The following is a 22500-nucleotide window of genomic DNA, read 5'->3' as shown; positions in this document are numbered from 1 at the left end:
ACTTTTCCATACGATTCATTCACACCCAGGGATCATTATCTTTGGCGAATTGAAGACGCTTGACTAGTGATGGGGTGAGAACGCCGGCAGTGATTAGTGCACTCAGCCCGTCACGTCCCACTGAAGGACCACAACCCCCATATCTCAAACGCGGCGGGCGCTGAGTGCGGCGGCGGCGGCGGCGACCCACCCTCCTTTGATGTAGTCCAGGAAGGTGACTTCGTTATCCACCAGGAATGACAGCAGCGTTACCTGGCAGCGAGGAGGGCAAGAGCGTCACTTGTTTTCCAGTGACAATGACCTAACATTCCCCTGTTGTTGTTTTTTTGTTGTTGTTTGTTTGTTTTTGTCTGGGTTTTGAAAACAAATGCCCTGTATTTTTTTCATGAAGCACTTGGATTTGGAACCAAGCTCAGCAAAGCGACACACATTTGACAACTTAAATACAGGCAACACAGTGGTGAGAGATAAATTATTCAGGAAATAGTATTTTTATACATTTTTAAGAAGAGCCTCTAAGCCCGGAGGTTTCAGATTGTCCAAATCGAGTGGAATTTTTGCATTCTGAATTTTAACGATTAATGCTACGTCATATCGCTCCCTCCTCAAGTCAGTTCACGTTATTGGTGGTATTCGACCACTATAAACACTGATATTTCTGACTTTAGATATTTGCTTAATTTTGTAGTTTTGTTTGATAATTTTTAATGAACAAAAATAAATAAATAAATATATATATATATATCCATTTTTAGCCACATAGGATTTTGAGTTTGATGCAGTCTGAGTGGAAACAACGTGTACTGTACGATTGCTCAAAATGTTTTCGTTAAGTTGGACATACCGTTCCAGAGTTGAGGTACTTTTTCTTTTTTCCTTTTTTCTTTGGATTCACCACCTGGGAATAAAAATTAAAAAACAACATCAAAAATCCTTCATTATTCCAAATAATAATACGTATTTACTGTTTAGTGCTTATGTCCTTGGGGCAGGTTGTAAGAACACCATGACGGTGCCTGTGTTTCCATCTGTGGACCAGCAGGAAAAATCTGTCAAACCAGTCAAACCAGTCAACACAAGTTTTGGTTGGCAAGGTCAGTTTCTTGCAGTAGTTTTACTGCCTCATGACTGCAATGTGGAGTGTTTTTACTGGCAAACAAGTGCATAGCAGGAGCACTCAGCAGCCTTTCAGCATCAGGTGTTTTCAGGAAATCATGTTCAATTTCATTCCAAGGCTGTTACCTGTTATGAGCAAACCAGGTTCTGCTTTGTCAATAACGCATTGATAAGATAAGATAAGATAAGATGAAATAAGTTAAAATAAAATAAGATAAAATAAGATAAAATAAGATTAGATGAGATAAATAACATAAGATAAGATAAGATAAGATACGTAAGATAAGTCCTGTATTGATCCCCATAGCTCAGATACAGTATGAGAGTCAAACACTATATTCACTCCGGGACGTTAATTAATTTATTTCTCACTCTCTCACTAAGTTTGTTTAATGAATATGAATTTCCTCCTCCGATGACCCACCGCAGACAAGACCTCAGGGAAGCACAACGCAACCTGTCTGGGTTTATGAGCAACTGCTCTTCACCCCGCACTGAAATAACGTCCCTGCAAGGACGCGCTGGAGGTGAGACGCAGCCGTTGACTGTTGGTTGTAAAAACATGAACACACACACACACACACACGCACGTACACGCACACGCACATGCACGCACACACACACACACACACACGTTTTGAAGACAAAAGGTTGAGCATGGCCTAATAAAAATAAAGGTGCCATCACAGGGACGGACTCAAAGTCAAATCTGGAAATTAAATCCAACGCTTGCAGCCGGCGACAACTTTGAATATTGACGATGTGTGAGCAGGACGATTTAAAGTGAGGCGAAAACAAAAAACAACAATATTTTAACCAACCACTTCACACTACCCCATCATGCATTATGTTTCGTCTCTTCCCTTTGGAAAAAATAACTTATGTTAAAAAGGTAGAAATTGGTATTTCTACTTTTACTGGCTCATCCAGCCAATCAGATCACAGCACCACATTGCAAAGCCACGCCCGCACCAGGAAGCCACACCCACCGACTGATCTGAGATTTCTTTCAAGTTTGTACCCGTCACTCACAGGACATCTCATGGATATCAAATAGGGCAAGACCATGCCGTCTCAGTTCTGGGCATGTTTGGGAGTATTAGGGATAAAACCAAAGAACAAATAATATTGATAATCCCCCCCCCCCCCAAAAAAGTTGCAGAAGGTGTTGAAATGCCGTGTTCACTGTTTGTAGACTTTTGAGTTTGATAGTGAATGAAAGAGTGGTGGTGGGAGGAGGGTGGGGGCAGGTAGTCCACGTAGATCCTTCTTAAAGACACACGAAATGCTGAGCGGCTTTAATTTGGTGTGTAATGAAGTGGTGCTGACAGGAACGTGACGGCGATCTCACAGCCCTCATTCCGACGGCAAATGCATAATTCGAAGTTTAAAAAGAACACCCACATGTGCACGTGCGTTTTGTGTGTGTGTGTGTGTGTGTGTGTGTGTGTGTGTGTGTGTGTGTGTGTGTGTGTGTGTGTGTGTGCGTGCGAGCGCGCAGGTAAGTTATTAGGTAAACAGCTGCGGTTTGAAATGACAGTCTCCCCTGCCTCTCACCCCTCTATGTGGTGCTCTGTTAATCAAGAAGTGTTGACTCTTTTCCCAGGAGAAGATTAGCCTCCCATCAATCATGCGCGTCAGTAGGAGGGCGAGGAGGTGCGCGCCACAGAAACGGATATTTTCGGTTTACCGTCATTTTATCCAGCACAAGGAAGCAAAGGTGTCCTTCCTGCTCGAACCAGATGTGGCTCCTTAATAGGTACCTGCCCAGCAGGAGTGTGTGAGTGTCCGGCCATGCTGCTTGTGTGCTGTGTGTGTGTGTGCGTGCGTGCGTGCGTGTAGGGTGGCAGTGGCGACACTGGTGGTTGGACAAATCCCTTTCTGCCAGGAGAGACAGGTTTCAAGCCTCAGGTTATAAAGCCCAAGAGCTGCCTGCATGTACTTGAACCTCCACCGTCTGCATGTCAGGCTCTGCAGCTGCCGCGCCTGCATCTCATTGTAGGGCAGGGGCCTCAAACTACCAGACCAGGGGCCGCGTTCGGCCCCGCCAGAACTTTGAATGCGGCCCGCTGCATGTTCATAATTGTAATTATATTGATGAATCTGGCCCGCAAATTAATTTGGAAATCACGCAATTTTACATGGAGTTTTCCCACTACAAAACAGAATTGAATTGAAAATCACAAAGACTTTTTCTAAATATAATTCGGAACTTCGCTCCGGCACGGTGCAAAAAAAACACGGAAAAATCAAAAACACTGATGTTCAGTGTGCCCCTGGCCAGGAGAGCACAGCCTGAGCAGTGGCCCCCGGGTACATTGAGTCGGATTCCCCCGCTTGGAAAGCATTATTTCCCAGTGAAGCTTCAGTATTTTCCAACATGGATCGAAAAGCTATAACGATTTTTTTACGTTTAAGAGTATCACGATTTTAGGCGAATGTCTACAATAATCCAATTTTCCTTGTGTCGGCCCTCTGAGGTGGACACGTTTGAAAACAGCGGTTTTGTCTTGTAGTGCAGACAGGGAAGGCGTCACCGAAACATACGTCACGCAGCACCCAAAACGGTGATGAGCCCCGGGTCTCACCCACACCCGCTGGTCCACATATTCTACTGCGTTGTCCTTGTTCTTTAACTTTTCTCTCTTTTTACAGTTCAATTTATTTATTTGATATCTCTTCTGTGCCTGATCTGCTTCTACTTTTACTTTTTTGCTGAAGCCAAAACATTCAAGATGGCGTGCAAAGCTCAGCGCCGGGTCATCCGTCCAAACAACTCGGGACTAAGCACATTTTGAGAGCTGCACTCGTCAACAAAGTGCTTGGAAAATGGCCGACGCACGTTGGAGGTGGAACGTGAAGCTGCTCGGTTAAATAATAATAACAATATAATATTATGGACTACCCTGTGTGAAAACCTGTCTGGATTTGGCGTGGCCACGGTCAGAGGATTATAGGCGGAAGCTTAGTGCCTCACCTCATAGACGTTAAACTGGCTCTGCCCTCTGGAAAGCTCCCTGTAGCTGGTGCTGAACTCCCCGATGAAGTCGTGGCTGAAAAAAAAAACAGGAGATGTACGGAGAGAGAGCGAGAGAGAGAGAGAGAGAGAGAGAGAAAAAGAAGAGAAGAGGGAAACGATATTAGCGCGACAGAGTAAAGAGCCGCAACCCCGGTGCAGTATTCCATCATTACGTCCCGCTACCAAGGACCGTTTTGCTTGTTGGATTTTTAGAGAGGCCACCCCATCCAGCGCAGAAAATAGCCTTTCCAGTCGCACCTCAACGGCACCAGGGAAACCGAGTTACCAAAAAAACTGAAAGAAGGGAATAAAAATCTGTTCAAATAAAAAGAAGAACGGAGACTGATTATCAATAGAATAATTTCTCCAACAATCATGAGCTATTTCACACATCCGGGTATAGCAATATTAATGACGAATATGAATGGCCCTAATGTGGAAAATAGCAAAAGCAAAATGACTTCATCTTAATAATATCTTAAACATGGTAAGCCACCGTACCCACTCAGTAGAAAGATGTTTAATTATGAAGAGTAAGACCTCAAAGTAGGTTAACTACAGGCTAACTTGATAAGGTTTAAATTCCGGAAGCATAGATTAGGGTTAGTTCAATGGAATAAGTGAAAGTACAAAAATGGAAGAAAAATACATATAGACATTGGTATTTATTTTTTCCTTTGAATTGCCTAATTATTCAAAGGGAGAAATATACAGTGTTTGTGGACAGCTTCTTCAGTCATAAGCTTTATTTAGATGACTGTCGTTTCAACGGCTTACCAAGGCTACGTTCCCACTGCCGGCTAAAGTGTCCAAAATCCCACTTTCTTGCTGGTCCGTGACTCAGATCTGTTTCCTGTTCATGACAATGTGAGCAGCGCAAACGGAATGGAATCCGAACTTTTCAATTCGGAAATTGGGCCACTTTCATAGGTGGCGCTAAATCGGATGCAGGTCTGACGCTTTGCAATGCGACCTTGGCCTGAGCAGTCGATCACGGAGCGGATCCGAGCAAAAAAGTACCCCGTGTTTCGAAAATAAACTCGGAATTCCGCCGCCAACTTGGGGACCGGCAGGCAGAGCGAGGCGCACCGCGGCCGCCCCCCACTGTGGCCTCCCCACCGGCACCGTGAGCGCTCGCTGTGCTGTATGGTGCGGGGAGGGACAATAAAGAATACATTTATAAATAATAAATAGATAAATAATAAATAGATAAATAGACCGAACCGGCGAGGGAGCACCCACACTCGCACGTTTGATGAATAGCACACCGGATCTAAAATAGTGTGTTTGTGTGTGTGTGTGTGTGTGTGTGTGTGTGTGTGCGCGTGCGTCCTCCGAGGGAGCGATCGGGGCGCAATTTACACGCACTGTGTTTTTATTTTCGATCTACTTTATCTGACTAAATTTCTTGTTTAACGAAACAAAAAAAAAGTCTGGATTTTAAGATTTCACCCGCAACCTTGAGACGAGGTACGCGGCCCCGTGCCGGTCCCGCCGTGCGACGGCACGCGCTGCGTGCGCCCTCATCCACGGCGCTCCGGGACCGCGACCCCGCTCGCACCGGAAGCTGATATCGGCCGCGTTTAAAAAAAATAATGTGAAGAGCCGGACAAAACAACGGGACCTGAGCAGCAAATCCCAACTGAGCACTAAGGCGCGCAGTGTGGACGCGGCCTCAGAGTTGGACGCGGGCGCGAGACTTACCCGCCGTCTCTGTCCCAATCGTACACCTCGATCTTGATCGCTCTGTTGAGAAAGGCACACCATACCGTACGTTAAAAAAAAAGAAGAAACAAACAAAAGAAACGGACAATGGACAATACGAGAAATTATTTCTCTACCAAGGGCACAGGATCGAGTTGAAAACAAATATCTCTATTTATTTCCATCTCCAGTTTTCCCTCAGGTTTTCTAAAGGCAGGGCCAGTTGAGGGCTGACACGTATTATTATTAAAGGCTACTTTAAGACAGTACAGCAGGCTTTTTATGTTGTGTTTCTTTTTTGATTTTCAGAAAAAACCTCAAACCATCCAAACTTAAACACGTAGAAAGGTGAATCAATATTATCCCCCCTTCTACACGTCACAATCATATTGACTTGTTTACGTATGTATATAAATATATCGTTGTGATGTATAACATGTTATGATATTAAAAGGTAATAGGGTCAAGATTTTATTTTGGTTCCAGCCTCGCCCGCACGCGCTCTCCCTCCTTGTCAGCGTGGCGCCGTACGGAGGGGGAAATTCATTCTCGGGCGTCCCTCCATTCGAGGCGGGCAGCTGTCGGTGCCCGTGGTAATGCTTTCCCCCTGATCTCTGAACGCATCTATTTCTGCATCCTATCGCCGCTCTCACAGGTGGAGGAGCGGAGAGAGAGCGCCACGGCGGAGAAGTCTTCGAGTGGCAGATACGCCGCCTGCCGCCTTATCAATCCATCCGCCCATGTCTGTCTTCGACCACGGGATCGTTTCTTTTACCAGAGAAGGCGGGGTGGGGGGAGATAAGAGACCGACGAGGGAGGGAGGGAGGGAGGGAGGGAGACGGAGAAAGAGAGGGAAATCATTTGAATTAAAAACGAGCGATAAAGGCACTCCAACGGAGAGCAATGCCAGGGATAGAGAAAGCACGGCAATGAGAAAAAAGGTATGAGACGATGAGAGAATAAACGACAAAACTGAAGACAGATGAGGTGGAGCGAGGCGGAGCGGGATTCTCTGGGACGGAAAACCCATTTGGCGTTTTTTTTATAAAGTAATTCCCTGGCAGTTAATTTAATTAAGCTTTTGTAATACCTTGACGCCAGCAAAAGGGAGGGAAAAAAGAGAATTATCATATATATATATATATATATATATATATATATATATATATATATATATATATTTTTTTTTTAATAATAACTGTATTCCTTTGAAACATTTCCAAGTTTGTGTTTGCATCGTCTCTGTTCTTGGTGGAATTCATATTCCGACACTTTTAAGAATGAAATGTGCAAGACGGATAAAGATTACTGCAAACAACTAAACATGCAACGAGCCGAAAGTCTAATTAGCATGAGGTTAATTAAGAGGCTTTGGCGCCCACATGCCCTCTCCCGCCCCTAATAATAACATCAAGTTATTTGTTTTCTCTAATTCCTATTCATGAGAAAACATCAGTGAATACTTTGAGGAAATTTAAAAACGCTTTGCTTTTAAACTTTTTAAGCTTTTTAAGCTATCCCTCCCTGCCTGTCGAATTCTTCGGTTTTGTAAGACAATTAAACCTGGAACAATGTGTATAAACCGTTACACCTTTTAAAGAAAGACTGAAAGGTAAAACATACTATCTCCCCTTGTACACCATAGTGTCTTTAGACTATTTACCACTGTAAGTTAACAATACGGAGGTACGCACCAGACTTGCCAAGTCCACTTATTTGACGTGACTTTGGGCTTTAAAAGTAGTTCAAAAACCACGTTACACCCGTTAAAATAAATACCTATCTATACAACGGGAACGTTGTTCACCGTTAACGGTGCCGCCACCATGATGCCGAGAGCGCTGACCCGCGGTCAACCCCACTTCTCCGTGCGTAAAAGACCAGTCAGACATGACAGAGAGGGAAAGTCGACATTTCTCCAGTCTTTGATTGGAAATAAGTGAAACAAGAGAAGTTAGGGATTTTGAAATTGAAACGTGCATCACGCATGCACCCCCAATTGTTGTATTTTTTTCCTGCTGCACTGTAGCTCAAAACCACATTGTACAAGTTAAAAGAAATAATAATATTTGCAAAGGGAACGCTGTTTGCGCTTAACGCACCACCATGTTGCAGTGACGTGAGAAAATAGAGAGCCCCGGAATTTAGGCTTGCATGACACTCCTGGATACAAATTCTATAATTCTATAATAATAAAAAAATATATAATATTAATGACATTAATATAAATAAAAACATTTTTGGCGGTTTGACATTATTCGAAATTCAGGCATGGAAGGAACCAACAGAACGTATATGTGTGTGTGTATTTCTATACTCTATGCTTACATTTTTCTGTGTCTTTGTTTGTGTGTGTGTGTGTGTGTGTGTGTGTGTGTGTGTGTGTGTGTGTGTGTGTGTGTGTGTGTGTGTGTGTTTCCGGCAGAGGATAGGGTGACAGTTTGAGTGTATTGGAGATTACTCGATAAAAGGTTGAATTAATGGCGTCATCCAACACATCACTCATGTCAATGTGAAAAAAGATATACAGGGAACTAGGAGTGTGGACTGTGTGTGTGTGTGTGTGTGTGTGTGTGTGTGTGTGTGTGTGTGTGTGTGTGTGTGTGTGTGTGTGTGTGTGTGTGTGTCTAAGCACACAAATATCATGAGCCTAAATATAAGCGTATTCCTTATGAGTGACTTTTGATTTTTTTCACTGATGATGTCCATGTAAGGCCTGGGAACCAGACGAATCTGCAGCTCATGTTTTATTTTCTCTAGCAGAATGCGTCTAGCCACCCTTCCATTCAGACAGATCTCCACCCGACCTGGCCGCGGTCCGGCCAATCAAAACCCTTAATCTAACATGGGGCCGGAATGATACGATGACTGTACAGAGTTGTGCCGTTGAGGCATTTTCGTAAACATTTGTGAGCCCAGGCCGAGGATTGAGCCTACGCTCCCTGTAATACACAGTCTAAAATACAGATTCAGGTGGAGTGGCCTACTCTTATACCTTTTATATTAGCTTATCTTATCTTAAATACTACCATAGCCACAAATTGATTGAAATATTTTATTCTTAAACTGTGTATAAAATGGCAATATATCAATATGGAATTATTGAATTATTATTATTATTGAATTTGAATGTTGGATCAAATCGTGACCCTTTTTATTGAAAATCTAAGCAAATCGTGAGATCCAGTCCTAAAATTCACACAATTCATCAATATAAAGACATTTATTAATAGTAAATATGGGGATAACCAACGTTAATGACCTATTATGAAAAACTAACTTTTTCAGTGCTTGTGCACATACATTTGGGTCTCCGATGGGCCTTTGGTCCATGTGTAAAAAGGAGCATAATAGGTCAATTTTAATAACCATCATTATCCTATCACAAAAATCTCTCACAGAGGGTCAGAGCTTTTTTTCCACAAGACATAAATAACTCCCGGTCAGTTCTTGTCATTTGTCGGATACAGTGTAAAGCGGCTCAAGTAAGCAGCCTAAACTGACTAGCTGCAGGTCCAAAGTCTGTTTATTTGTGTGTGTGTGTGTGTGTGTGTGTGTGTGTAAGTGTGTGTGTTCGTGTATATGTGTGTTTGTGTCACTGAGATGACCAGTGGCCATGCACCGAGTCAGCCACTGATGAGATAAGACCTGACTCCAATTCAATATGTCTGTCTGGTACCTTGATAAATTAGGCTAATCCCCAATGTCTGCCTCTCTGGGCAGACCTGTGTTAAGATAAAAAACAATGAGGACGCAAACGCACCATCGCCACGGGAGATATGTTTGTTTCCAAAGCAAACACGCGCACACACAGCAACACACACACAGCCACAGCCACACACACACACACACACACACACACACACACACACACACACACACACACACACACACAGCCACACAGCAACACACACACAGCCACACAGCAACACACACACACACACACACACACACACACACACACACACACACACACACACACACACACACACACACACACACACACACACACACACACACACACACACAACTTGCTTGACATCCATTGTGTCATTGTGGTTTCCCATTTCTCCACCTCCTGCCCAGCTGGTTTTAACTTTATCCGTTAATGATATTCTGACACAGGTTTATCTCCGCAAAAATGACGGAGCATCTAATGAAGTACCTAATCCATCGTGTCATGCAGCGCCTCCATTGTGTTGCACACTAATAATTAAGAACACATAATGCGCATGCTGGGAATCAGGGCCAACGTCAACAGAGAAAGGAAAGACTTTATTTAGCAAGCTGTTGTGTTTGGCTGTGTTTGTGTTCAGGCTAGTAGAAAAGTAGTAGTATTAGGATTAGTAGTAGCAGCAGCAGCACTAGTTCACTCATGATATAATATTACACTATTCAACAGCGTTGGCAAACTATTAGCAGGGGTGGAATGATAATACATCTATGGATCGATATTAAAAATACATGCATGGTTTTCACACTTCTATCGATGATCACAATAATTCTCTTCAACGCAACAATCGGTTATGGCCATGAGGGGGAGCAGCTCATAATCGCCTGATACAGGGCTGGAGCATGTTCACCTCCTCCACTGTTCAGAAATCTGGTTTTCATGTCATGTGCGGTTGTATTGTAATGTAATAATGTAAATATTGAACCTATATAATACAAGTGGCATCGTGTTAACTATGAGATCTGGATTAACTGAATATGAGTCCAAATGTGTTCCGGCGGCAAAATGTTGTGCGATCTGCTAGAGCACCAATTTTTTGAGGGTGCCAAAATGCTGCAGGTGCCATATTTGTTTAACAATCCATCTCGAAAACTACCTGAACTGAGTGTCATGAATTATTTACAAGTGAAATTCACCTGGCAAACCGAAAGGGACTTTGAGTACATAGAGGAAGTTAAAGTGTGTGTGTGTGTGTGTGTGTGTGTGTGTGTGTGTGTGTGTGTGTGTGTGTGTGTGTGTGTGTGTGTGTGTGTGTGTGTGTGTGTGTGTGTGAGTGAGTGAGACTTTTTATAGAACAAACAACAATACCAGGTTGTGGGACTGCCCCAGCTATTGTTCTCGGGCTTTTGTTTCACAACTATGATCTTATTTCTGCCAATATGCACAGGAAATGACCCTGATACAGAACACCTAATCAATGACAATGGCTGAGCATGGATATCTGATATCTGACACGATGGATCTGTAGATCTGATCTGGATGCATTCTCCACTATTGAACAGCTATTCTGGGTGGTGTGGTGTGGTGACTGATCAGTTCAGCGTTTGTCTCTGGTATCAGTAGATGAGTAGCAGAGAATTAGTACATCATTTCCTGGTCCCAATTATCCGAGCAGGTAGCGATAATGTTGTAAAATGCAAAAGACTGACAATGATAAACACCTCTACAAAACAAGGTTCCCATCAAAATCTACGGGGGAATTGTAAGTCAAAGTTATTGTTGTCGCAATAACTGGAATGTAAATAAGGTGCATTTCCACCAGTTAAAATGGGGAAAATGATCTGTCTACCCATATTTTTATGTTCTAAGTTCAATGTGAAATGTCTGTTCTTCATAAGGTGGATGTATATTGTTACACTATAACTGGCTCATATTTTGATAGTGGCATAAAATGAATCAAAAAGAAGATTCAATTGTTAATCACAATTATTTGTGAGACAATTAACGGTAAAACGGCCCTGAATAGGTGTGAATTGAGTACCTGTCCCAAATTCTAAACCGTCCATCAAGAGCACATGTGCACAGGATATCCAAGAAGTTCACCGGTCGTTCTCAATGAGCAGCTGCAGATATAAATTCGAAAAAAAAACACGTTCAGCGCTCCCTCGTGCCGCCAGCGTGCTCAGAAATTCTAATCCTGACATTAAAAAAAAAAAAAAAAAAAGCCGCTTCGGGCGAGGCAATCCAAGGTATGGAAACCGACTGACCTGTCGTAATCTCCGTTGCAGAGGGCCCTCACTGGGATCTTGAACGCCTGCCACACGGGATTTAATGTGTACTTCACCACTTCTGTTTTATGGCAGATGGTAAAGCTGGAGAGAACACGAACACACACACACACGCACGCGCACGAGCACACGCACGAGCACACACACACACACACACACACACACACACACACACACACACACACACACACACACACACACACACACACACACACACACACACACACACACACACACAGAGTAAGAGGGACGGTAAGAGCGTTGGTAAGGACACTGCTAATATTCGCACCTCTATATAATTCACAACATCTTCACGTAATTAACAAGCAGGCTGCTCCCAAACTGTTTCTAACGGTGGACTTTGACACCGTCGGCCCCACCGCCCATGACATTTCGTGTCATGGGCGGTGGTGATCTACGCGGTGGTGATCTACGCCCCCACACACAACGAAATACATACGCACACATCTTACCACCACTAACTACACCCACTCACGTAAACCTGGGAGTAGATATGTCCACAAGTGTAGAGGAACAACTAAGAAGCGTGGAGCATATCCACCCAAAACGTGGCAACTTACCTTAAACTAGTATGCATGTATGTTTTGTAGAACTATATCTATCTATATGTTCCTTTTTTTCCCCATTTCATAAACATATCATTCAATTTGCGTCTTTGTGACGCTGAACAAATGAGGTCAGCCAGCTGGATGCTACTTATTTTTAGAGTGAAAAATCGTGCCATTATCGATCAGCTCCAGCCTACATTGTTGCCGTTGTTGCCTTTTTCTGTGATACAATCGCCTTGGATATTTGACCTGTTTCGATATCCATTTCTGTATTATAGAGAATGGTGTAGAGAGAGAGGAGATATTGGGGTTTGCCAAAGCAACGGAAGTTAATGGCGCGCGGAGACCCCCGCCCAAAACAGTAGAAACACAGAAGGTGCTTGGACAAAATGAGTTGCAATAGATGGGTTTATATCAATAAAACGGCCATATTTAGCCAAAAACATCCATATCAAAAACAAATTCCCTTGGGAGGGATGGCTGGAACCAAAACAGAAGAGAAGAGGTGGAGGGGGTGGGCCGGTATGGAACAAGACGTGACACTCACGTGCCGTCCTCGTTGCTCCGGTAGAAGACCAGGAACGGGTCGGACTTTCCGAAGAAGTCCTTCTTGTCGAGTTTGTTCCCACAGAACTGCATCATTACAGATTCCTACAGGAGAGGGACACACCGGGGAACGGGGCGTCAAGGTACAAGCATCCATCCGATCCATCGCTCAGAACTCTGTCTCACTACAAATGATATTATTATTATTATTATTTTACAATCAAAGACAATGACCGACGTAGCCTCGTCAACCGACGTCACGTATTGATAGCGAATTACACAATCAAATCATATCACTTATCTATTTTCGTCAGGATGTTCCAAAAAATGTTTTTAATTCCCCCATCAGATCTCTATAGATTAGAGGTAGAGTGGAGGCAGGTATGGCAGCGGGACGTAGAGTAGAGGTATAGGTGGAGCACTGTAGAGGGATGTAGAGTAGTGGTGGAGGTAGAGGTAGAGAAGTGGGAGGTAGAGTAGATGGGGGAGCGGAGTAGAGGTAGAGGCAGAGTAGGGGTAGAGTACTGTAGAAGGAGGTAGCGTAAAGGTGGAGGTACTGTAAGGGCAGAGGTACTGTAGAGGCAAAGTAGATGTAGAAGAGTGAGGTAGAGTAGGGGTAGAGTACTGTAGAAGGAGGTACTGTAGAGGCAGAGTAGTCGTAGAAGAGTGAGGTAGAGCGAGAGATGGATGGGTGGGTGGGTGGGTGGATGGACGGGTGGATGGACGGATGGGTGGATGCATCACCCTGCAATTGCTGAGCTCCTCAGCGTTCACAATGATGGTCCCGCATTTCTTCCCTGGGATCCCCCTGTGGAAGGAAGACAAACACGTGGTCAGCGCTGTGTTGCCTCACAGCAAGACGCTCGGGTTGCACCCTCCCGCCGATGCCCTTGAGCAAGCCGCTGGCCCAAAGCCGGAATTTGTCTCCAGGCGCCGTGCTGTGGCCGCTCCTAAACAGTTAGGATGGGTTGAACGCGGAGGACAAAGGTCCCCGCGGGCATCAACGGGGTGATTCTGCGTCATGCACAGTCGGACAATCTCGACGACAGCAGTGCAATCCAAAGTGAGCACCACGACCAGGTGGACCAGTGTGGACCTCTTTGGGCCTTTTGTTTTTCTTTCTTGCTTTTTCCGGATTTCCCCGTCGTGGTCGTTGTTCCCTTATCGTCTGCATCTCAAACCCCTGTCGGGTACAAGCAAGTGCTGCGGTGAGTCTATGTGTTTGTGTCGGAGCCTGCATGTGGTTGGTGTTGGTGTTCATTTCAGGCGTGCTGGAGTATGTGAATCCGTTCTGATTTGACGGTTCGTCTGAAAGTGTCTGGAGGTAAACGGGCCATGGTGATGTGTTCGCCCTAATTTGTGTCTGAATACCACGGAGAACTGTGTTCTCAATAAGGCTGAGATCAACTAATAAGTGTATGTTTGTGTGTGTGTATGTTTGTGTGTGTGTGTGTGTGTGTGTGTGTGTGTGTGTGTGTACATGGGTGTGCTTCCGTGCAGGAACTTAAACCTCGAAGTAAACACCGCCGCGTAAAAACATAATATGAAGGCATTCGTTCTGGCACCACTCAGACAGAGAGGTTCACAAATTACGCAGTCTGTTCATGGAAGGTTTCCTGGTTTACCTTCCCGGTTAGTGTACGAAAACGAGATCCCCTGAGGAAATGTCTTCCTCCGTAAAATATCAAAAAAAAAAACAAACAAACTATAACATCCGCCTATTTGAGGCGAGTTGACAAGCACTGCACAACAATAACATAAAACAGGAGTGCGAACAGGGCTGAGCGAGTGAGATGTCATATTTTTGTTTAATCCCCTCAAGAGGCGGAGGAGGAGAGATCTGACGGAGCGAGACCCGGGACCCACCTGGCAAAAACCCACTCAGGCAGTCATTTAGACAGCCAGGGATTGGGGTCAGGGACCCTTGCGATACCGTCATTCGGGAGCCCTTTCAGCGCAAGACAGGGGCACCACAGGGGGGAGGGGCTTGGGGGATGGCGGACGTAGCAAAACGAAATAGATCCCCGAGCCTCCTTTTGTGTGGCTGCGTCGCATTCAAAGCTGCAGAAAGCTATTTCGGAGTCGCAGAAGCAACGCGCTCCCTCAAAAAACCCAGAGACGGAAGCAGAAACAGCAGGAGTGCGTTAGCATACGGGGGTGAATAGATTTCTTTGTCTTTTTGTCGTCTTCTTGTCATTCCTGTGTTCCCTACGTGACGGCGGGCGGGGGGCGCGGTATCTGATTCTGTATGCGTGCGTGCGCGCGTGTGTGTGTGTGTGTGTGTGTGTGTGTGTGACAGAGGGAGAAAGTGCGAGATATTGGCATTTAAGGGCAAGGGCGTGAGACACTTGGAAAGTGAAAAATAAGTGAGAGCGGAGAGAGAGAGAGCGAGAGAGAGAGAGAGAGAGAGAGAGAGAGAGAGAGAGAGAGAGAGAGAGAGAGAGAGAGAGGCAGGGCCGCTCATTAACACTGCTTGGATCGTAAAAGTGAATATTGGGCCCGGGAGTCCTGACCAATCCAGGCTAAAGTTAAAGTTAAAGTTAAAGTTAAAGCCTATTCTGTGAATCATGAACCAATATAAATAAATAAATAAATAATGCGCCGCCAAAGGATTAACACAAGATGGACTAGGGGTCTGGAAATAAAACGCCAGAAATCGGAAACCCTTTCACACAGAATGGACCACGTCTGACCGCAGATTTCCAGAGTCCTGGGTTTGCGGTGTGGGCCCGAGGTCTTTGAATCCAGGCTTGCGTTCCAGCCGAGTGTAAACGCTCAAACCCTCTTTTTCATCTCTTTGCCGGCGGAGTTTTATCCGAACGGACTCAAACCTTGAAAGAGGGTCTTAAGACTGCATGAAACTTTTCTACTTGCCCCACTGTCTCCACATTCCTTTTCCTTCCTCCCTTGTCAATTAGGACTTTGACAGCGACGCACGGACAAAATGTTAAAGTAAAACCCTCGTGACGCACACGCGCACAACCACACACACACACACACACACACACACACACACACACACACACACACACACACACACACACACACACACACACACACACACACACACACACACACACACACCAAGATGGGAAAATGGAAGAATGCCGGATGAGAGCCAAGAATCGTTGTCACTATGACAACTCTAACAGGCCGGGGACTCCACGGGGGGATATTGAATGCTATTCCTCCGCTCATTATTTCCTCTCTCTCTCTCTCTCTCTCTCGCTCGCTCTCTCTCTCTCTCTCTCTCTCTCTCTCTCCCTCTCTCCCTCTCACCCCATCCGTTTTTCAGAGCGACGCCTCAAGACGTTACTCAGGGGCGGCGGTGGTGTATGCGCGGATTGAATAATGTATCGCGCAGTGTGTCTGACAAGCATGGCGCTCACACACACACACACACACATGATCCCAGACTGTGTGTGAGACTGAAGGGCAACACTTGCTGCTGCAACGTTTACGTCTCAATCTCTGCGGCCGAACAGCGAAATCAAACACCGGTACAATGTACACAGTACGAGGTTTTGCACCTTGGAACAAGCCATAAAAACACAAGAGCAAGATGATGTCGGACAATTATGGATATATACAGTGAGGATCAATACCAATACTGATGCCAAGACTGGTCCAATATGAGGCTCAAAGAGGCTGACGTCGACGTCGCCATACTCTTATATATGGATCAAACTCACTGATAACTTTGAGGACGACTTTGGGGACTCCCATGAAATTCCCATTTTCACCAAAATACTGTACGTGCAATCCACTGGGCTGTAGTGAGTGGCGACACGAGAATTTCCTTATCATGCATTAACGCAAAAAGTCACCTTATTCACAACATTTTCACGTCCTAACCTGACAATTTTGTTATTTTATATTATCGGAATGATTATCAGTTTCCAATGTAAAATATATTGTTATAATGAAATCACAGGATCGTTTCACACTATAACATGGCTGTTTGATTGACTCGTATTAATGGAATGTTTTTGCTTGTAATAACATAATGAAGAGCACAACTTTCCAACTATACACAAAGTGCAAAGTGCCTGTGATCAACAGAGAAATACTGTAGATAGATAGATAGATATAAAGATAGATAGATAGATGGATATAAAGATAGACAGATAGATGGATAGACAGACAGACAGACAGACAGACAGACAGACAGAGACATAGACAGGTAGATAGAAAGATAGATAGATAGATAGATAAATAGGTAGACAGATACTGTACATAGATAGACAGATAGACAGATAGATATATAGATAGATAGATAGATAGATAGACAGAGACACAGACAGACAGACAGATAGACAGATAGATAGATAGATGGATAGACGGACGGACGGACGGACGGACGGACAGACAGACTGACAGACAGACAGACAGATAGATAGATAGATGGACAGATAGATACACACACATAATAATACTGCACGGTCTCATGCTATTCAACCCCATTTCCTCTTCTCTTTTCCCCCCTCAGCCCCCCTTTTCTCCATTTCCTTCTCTCTCTCTTTTACTCTCTCTCTCTCTCTCTGTGGGAAAACCGTGAATCCTCTAATCAAGACACTTGGATTTGCAATCAGCGTCTGGAGAGAGATGGGTAATTAAGCCTGGGCCACCTTTGGGCTGCTGTGTCTCTCACACACACACACACACACACACACACACACACACACACACACACACACACACAACACACTCAGGGTGTGACGATTCACCGACACCAATCGTAAACCGGTTTTAACGTTAAAGATGCGAATGGGAGAGTGAATGGGTCGATGTCGCGATTCTAAAGTCAGCAATCGGTCGCCTGAAGCTTTGCTGCTGATTCCACTTTAGTATTAACTAAACTGCTGCAGAAGACTCACTGATCTAACCTTACAAGTCGTGTTACCTTCAAAAACAATAATTTATTTTGTTTGGAGACACGCAGTGGACTGATGATCGCTCCCTCTCCATCACACAATCCACTGCCCTGACCCGAGGCGGAGCAGGACGGCCCCTTAGTCAGGTTTAAAATGCCTGCTTCACGCAAGTGGAAACGAAAGAAAATAGACAGGTCTGACATAGAAACGCGGGAAACACCGGCACAGGAACGCCCGTGTTGGGGCGTAATGGGCTCTCCCCAGCGATTCCCACCCCTCCGAACAATTTGCTTTATCTTTAAACCCCCCTGTCAGGATTTGGCATAGCACCTGCGCAGCCCCTCTAAGGATTTCCGGACAATTTCAAATTTTCATTGAACACTTTCAATCAAAATAACTACAATTATACAAATATTTAAAGTTTTGTATTTATTAACAACATTTGTTTCAGGAAGTGTAGAGCAGCGGCGCAGAAGCGTAATGACAGGATGCCTCGGGGGCTCGTCGGTGCCCCCAACGCATGGATTATTTATTTGCAACACATGGAAAATTGCGATCGGACGCAAAACCAGAGCAAATTGCACTCAGCGGCAAAATGTATTGCTCCAGTTTGCGCTGGCGTATCATCAGCGCGATACCTTTTGTGAGTCGGACGCCAGGACAGCGCAGCTAGCGGGCGCAAGTGATAAGCAACCCATAGTGCTATTTGCGGCCGCGGTGCGTTGCCTTGCGACCTCGCCCCTGGGGATTTCGTTTACCGTCGAGGTTTCTGTTTTGGCCATAAAGCCTACACGGTTGAGCCGACAACCAAACGACCCAAAGCCTCCCTCCGCGCTCTCCCTCTCTCCGACTCGCCACGCACACCCCCGCACCAGATCGCGCGCACATTCCCTCTCCCTAGACCTGTCAACTGCCCGCAGTAAACGCATCCAGAGTCATTACAACGTTATATTATGTATTACTATATCAGAATCACAATCTCAATATGCTCGATATTATTATGAATGCCATAACGTGACGGAAATACTTGGGATTCCCTGGTATTTTTTACCACGGTGAGCAATGCCACTTTTATAGAATTGGCTTATTTTAATGGAAAATTAATTACCTTAGTAAACGTATGTTAAGAACTGTATCGAGATTCATCGCATCGTATCGAATTGCACCATATTAAAAATGAATGGTATTCCTTGAATGGTATCGTAGCCCATGTTTCTCGAAACGTATCAGATCGTCTTATAAGGGAGAGGCACATCCCTAACAAGTGCGCGCGCGCACAAACACGTACACACGCACACGCACACACACACACACACACACACACACACACACACACACACACACACACACACACACACACACACGGAGACATGTTGCCAAAATGTATGAGAACGCGCAAACACACGCAGAGAGTCTTCAGTGACATTATTTCCCTTGTGAAAATAGGACACTTGACAAAAATAACAATTATCATTCAGGGCCTGGCGAACACCAGGCACCATGGAAATCTATTTTTTATCCCGTGGAGGAGCACTTTGACACACGCACACACCATACTTTTTGCCCTCAGCCCCTTTAACCCCATTCTGCTTCACAAAGAAACACTGCTATCAAAACCATGTCACACAAGACGCAGCGCGACTTTCCATTGTGCCGCCATTCAGCGCTTACAATCAGCCTCTTATTCAAAGCTTTCAGAACACACTTTTACACTGTGTGTGTGTGTGTGTGTGTGTGTGTGTGTGTGTGTGTGTGTGTGTGTGTGTGTGTGTGTGTGTGTGTATGCAGATTCCTGTTCCTTCACAGTCCAACTGCAGCCCACTTAGCCCATATTTATCAAGTTTAACAAGTATTTTACAAAAGGGTGCCTTTCGGGTTGTCTTTCAGGCGTGCTTTTGTCACCTATTAAAATGCACTTTTTTTTCATTGATTTCTTCAATAAAATGTTGACGCGACTCTGGGGTTTTCCCTCACCGGTGAGCATTTAAGATTCATCTGCACCATATGTGTGTATATGTGCACAATAAATACATTTTACTGTCATTCATATTATAATGTTATATCATGTTGTTATATAACATTTATATTACAATACAATGAAATATGTTTTTGCACATTCTCCACCTAATGCAAAGGATCCTTGATGTGGAATCCATCTTTTGAATTTCCTTTTGTGGTGTTTCAGGTTATTTTTGGGCGTTTTGCCTGTGTGAGGACTGGAGGCCGGGTGGATGTGTAGCAATCATCCCATAAACGTGAACTCTATACAGCTCTTTCAGCCTTTGCTGTGATGACGGACTACAAAAATAAAATAGACTCCACAGGACTCGAGCGGAGAGGCACAGAAGGGAGAAACAGAGAGAGAGGGATGGAGAGACAGAGGGACAAAGAGAGACAATGGGAGACAAAGGTAGAGACAGCTTGTGCATAAAGAGCGGCTGTCAGAAATTGACTTGCTGAATATTCAGGAGGAGCTAGCGTCATTATTACAAGTTAACCAGAAAAATGTTATCGATAATAACATGCAAATCACATGCAAAACAGCCCAGTTGGTATTCACTCTGCTGGAGTTGAGTTTCCAAAAAAAAAAAAAAAAAAAAAAAAAAAAGAAGATAGTAGATGGTCGATTTAACCAAAGCACAAGCGGGGGAATTTTTTTCATGCATCACTCGAGTGGAATGTCAAAAAGCGTGCCACGTATTTGATTAAATATGCAGCACATTAGAGGGAGAAAGGTTCCGTTTTGCGGGAGTGGCGGTCACGGCAGCCCCCGGGAACAAGGGCTGATTTGAAGATTAATCTACCGGGAGCAGCAAGTCCCTCAGGTAAACAGTGCATATGAATGTTTTAAAGTCCTTTCACGCTTTCACTTCCATTAGGGTGACCACAATTTGAAACCTCCAAAACGTTACTCTTAAGTGTACCACACCTTGGCGAGGGGACGCGCAGCAGTCGCCTACAGGAAAGGCGGCCCTGCACCCACAGACATATATATATATATATACCCACATATAAACTGTTTATATTTATATATATACTGTATATATGTGTGTGTATATACATATATTGACCAGGTCTCATGACATTTTACTGCATATACTGTATGTATGACCGTATGTATATGTATGTGACAAATAACCTCTTGAATCTTGAATATATATATATATACACAAAAATATACACACACACACACATTTATATATATATATATATATACAAATGTATACATACACACATATTTATACACACATACACATCTTTGTGAAATTTGTTTGATGGTCACTGACGCCCATGAGCTGAAAGTTTCCCACAGGAACACATGGGAGCTCACTTGAATGTTCGTATAATCAGATGTGTGGTAAAAAAAAAAAAAAAAGAAAATAATTGTGAACACATCATGTACCTATCTATTTTCCTTATTTATATCCTGTCAACTAATGATTGTCAAGTAATTAAATTAAAATAAGGAAAAAGGAAACACGTACGATTAATTTCACCTCGTTAGGGAATAATGAACCACTAATATCAATTTAACTCTCAGCCATATATAGAGACACACTCGCTGATACTGTACAAGCACACAGTTATAAACACACACACATTTCTTTAGTCTTAATTGCATGGCAGGCTACTGTACATGTCAACCATTTGCCCCACGGAAATCTCCCTCTCTCTCTCTCGCTTTCTCTCTCTCTCTCTCTCTCCCTCTCGAGACTGATTGAACAATGTAATTAACAGTAATAAGTACTCATTAGGGTTGTTAAAGGTGCCCCCTGCTGTGCCAGGCTGCAGGTGTGTGTCTGATCAAGTCTGATACGCAGACAATCGCAGACACACACACACACACACACACACACACACACACACACACACACACACACACACACACCCACACACACACACACACACACACACACACACACACACACACACACACACACACAGCCTCAGCAGGACAGTGAAGTGAACAACAGGCAGTTGCCGCCTCAGACAGTTATTTTAATGACGGACGACAGTGCTTCTATTTCCGATGGAAAATATTCGGAGAAAGAGCTCAAAATAGACACATTTCTACCCCAATGTGGCTGCCTGCTGAAGGCTGCAGTATAAGCATGGTGAAACACAACTTTTCAGGAAAAACAAAAGCAAAAACAAATACGACACGGTGTGTGTATCATGGCTGACTCAATGAACAACACCGCAACAGACACAGACACAGACACACACACAGACACACAGAAACACACACACACACACACACACACACACACACACACACACACACACACACACACACACACACACACACACACACACAAACACACACACAGAGACACACAGAGACACACACAGACACACAGACACACACACACACACACACACACACACACACACCATATTAGCAACCAGATATTGCTTGCAGATGAACTTAACTGTGCGTGGAATCTTTTATATATATATATATATACAGTATACACTACTCACAAAAAGTAAGGGATATTTGACTTTCGGGTGAAATTTATGGAAAATGTAAAAAGTTCACGCAACAGTGATATTATATCATGAAAGTAGGGCATTTAAGTAGAAGCATGCAATGGCGATTTCCTCATCTCAAACAATGTATTGAAACAAAAGCCAACAACAGTGGTGGGTTTACCACAACAAAAAATGTCAATGTCTCAATAACTTGTCATGTGCCCTTGAGCATCAA

At 44.1% G+C, this 22500-nt stretch overlaps 1 protein-coding gene across 3 annotated transcripts in view; it reads right to left on the bottom strand.

Moving 5' to 3' along the window:
* The window catches only part of LOC307246567 (copine-8), a gene marked incomplete at both ends in the record, with an annotated part of 103056 nt that overhangs the window by 29078 nt on the left and 51478 nt on the right, over nt 1–22500 (bottom strand). For all 3 annotated transcript variants that reach the window (XM_080022531.1, XM_080022532.1, XM_080022533.1), the window contains 7 exons: nt 191–252; nt 845–898; nt 4094–4169; nt 5840–5881; nt 11780–11884; nt 12917–13020; nt 13660–13723. In XM_080022531.1, the coding sequence (XP_079878657.1) occupies nt 191–252; nt 845–898; nt 4094–4169; nt 5840–5881; nt 11780–11884; nt 12917–13020; nt 13660–13723 (507 nt within the window). The remainder of the gene's footprint in view (nt 1–190; nt 253–844; nt 899–4093; nt 4170–5839; nt 5882–11779; nt 11885–12916; nt 13021–13659; nt 13724–22500) is intronic.

The sequence above is a fragment of the Zeus faber genome (assembly GCF_960531495.2).
Source record: "Zeus faber genome assembly, chromosome: 21".
NCBI lineage: Eukaryota > Metazoa > Chordata > Actinopteri > Zeiformes > Zeidae > Zeus > Zeus faber.
Note: the sequence above shows the minus strand (reverse complement) of the source record. Positions and strands in the feature narration are given on the sequence as shown.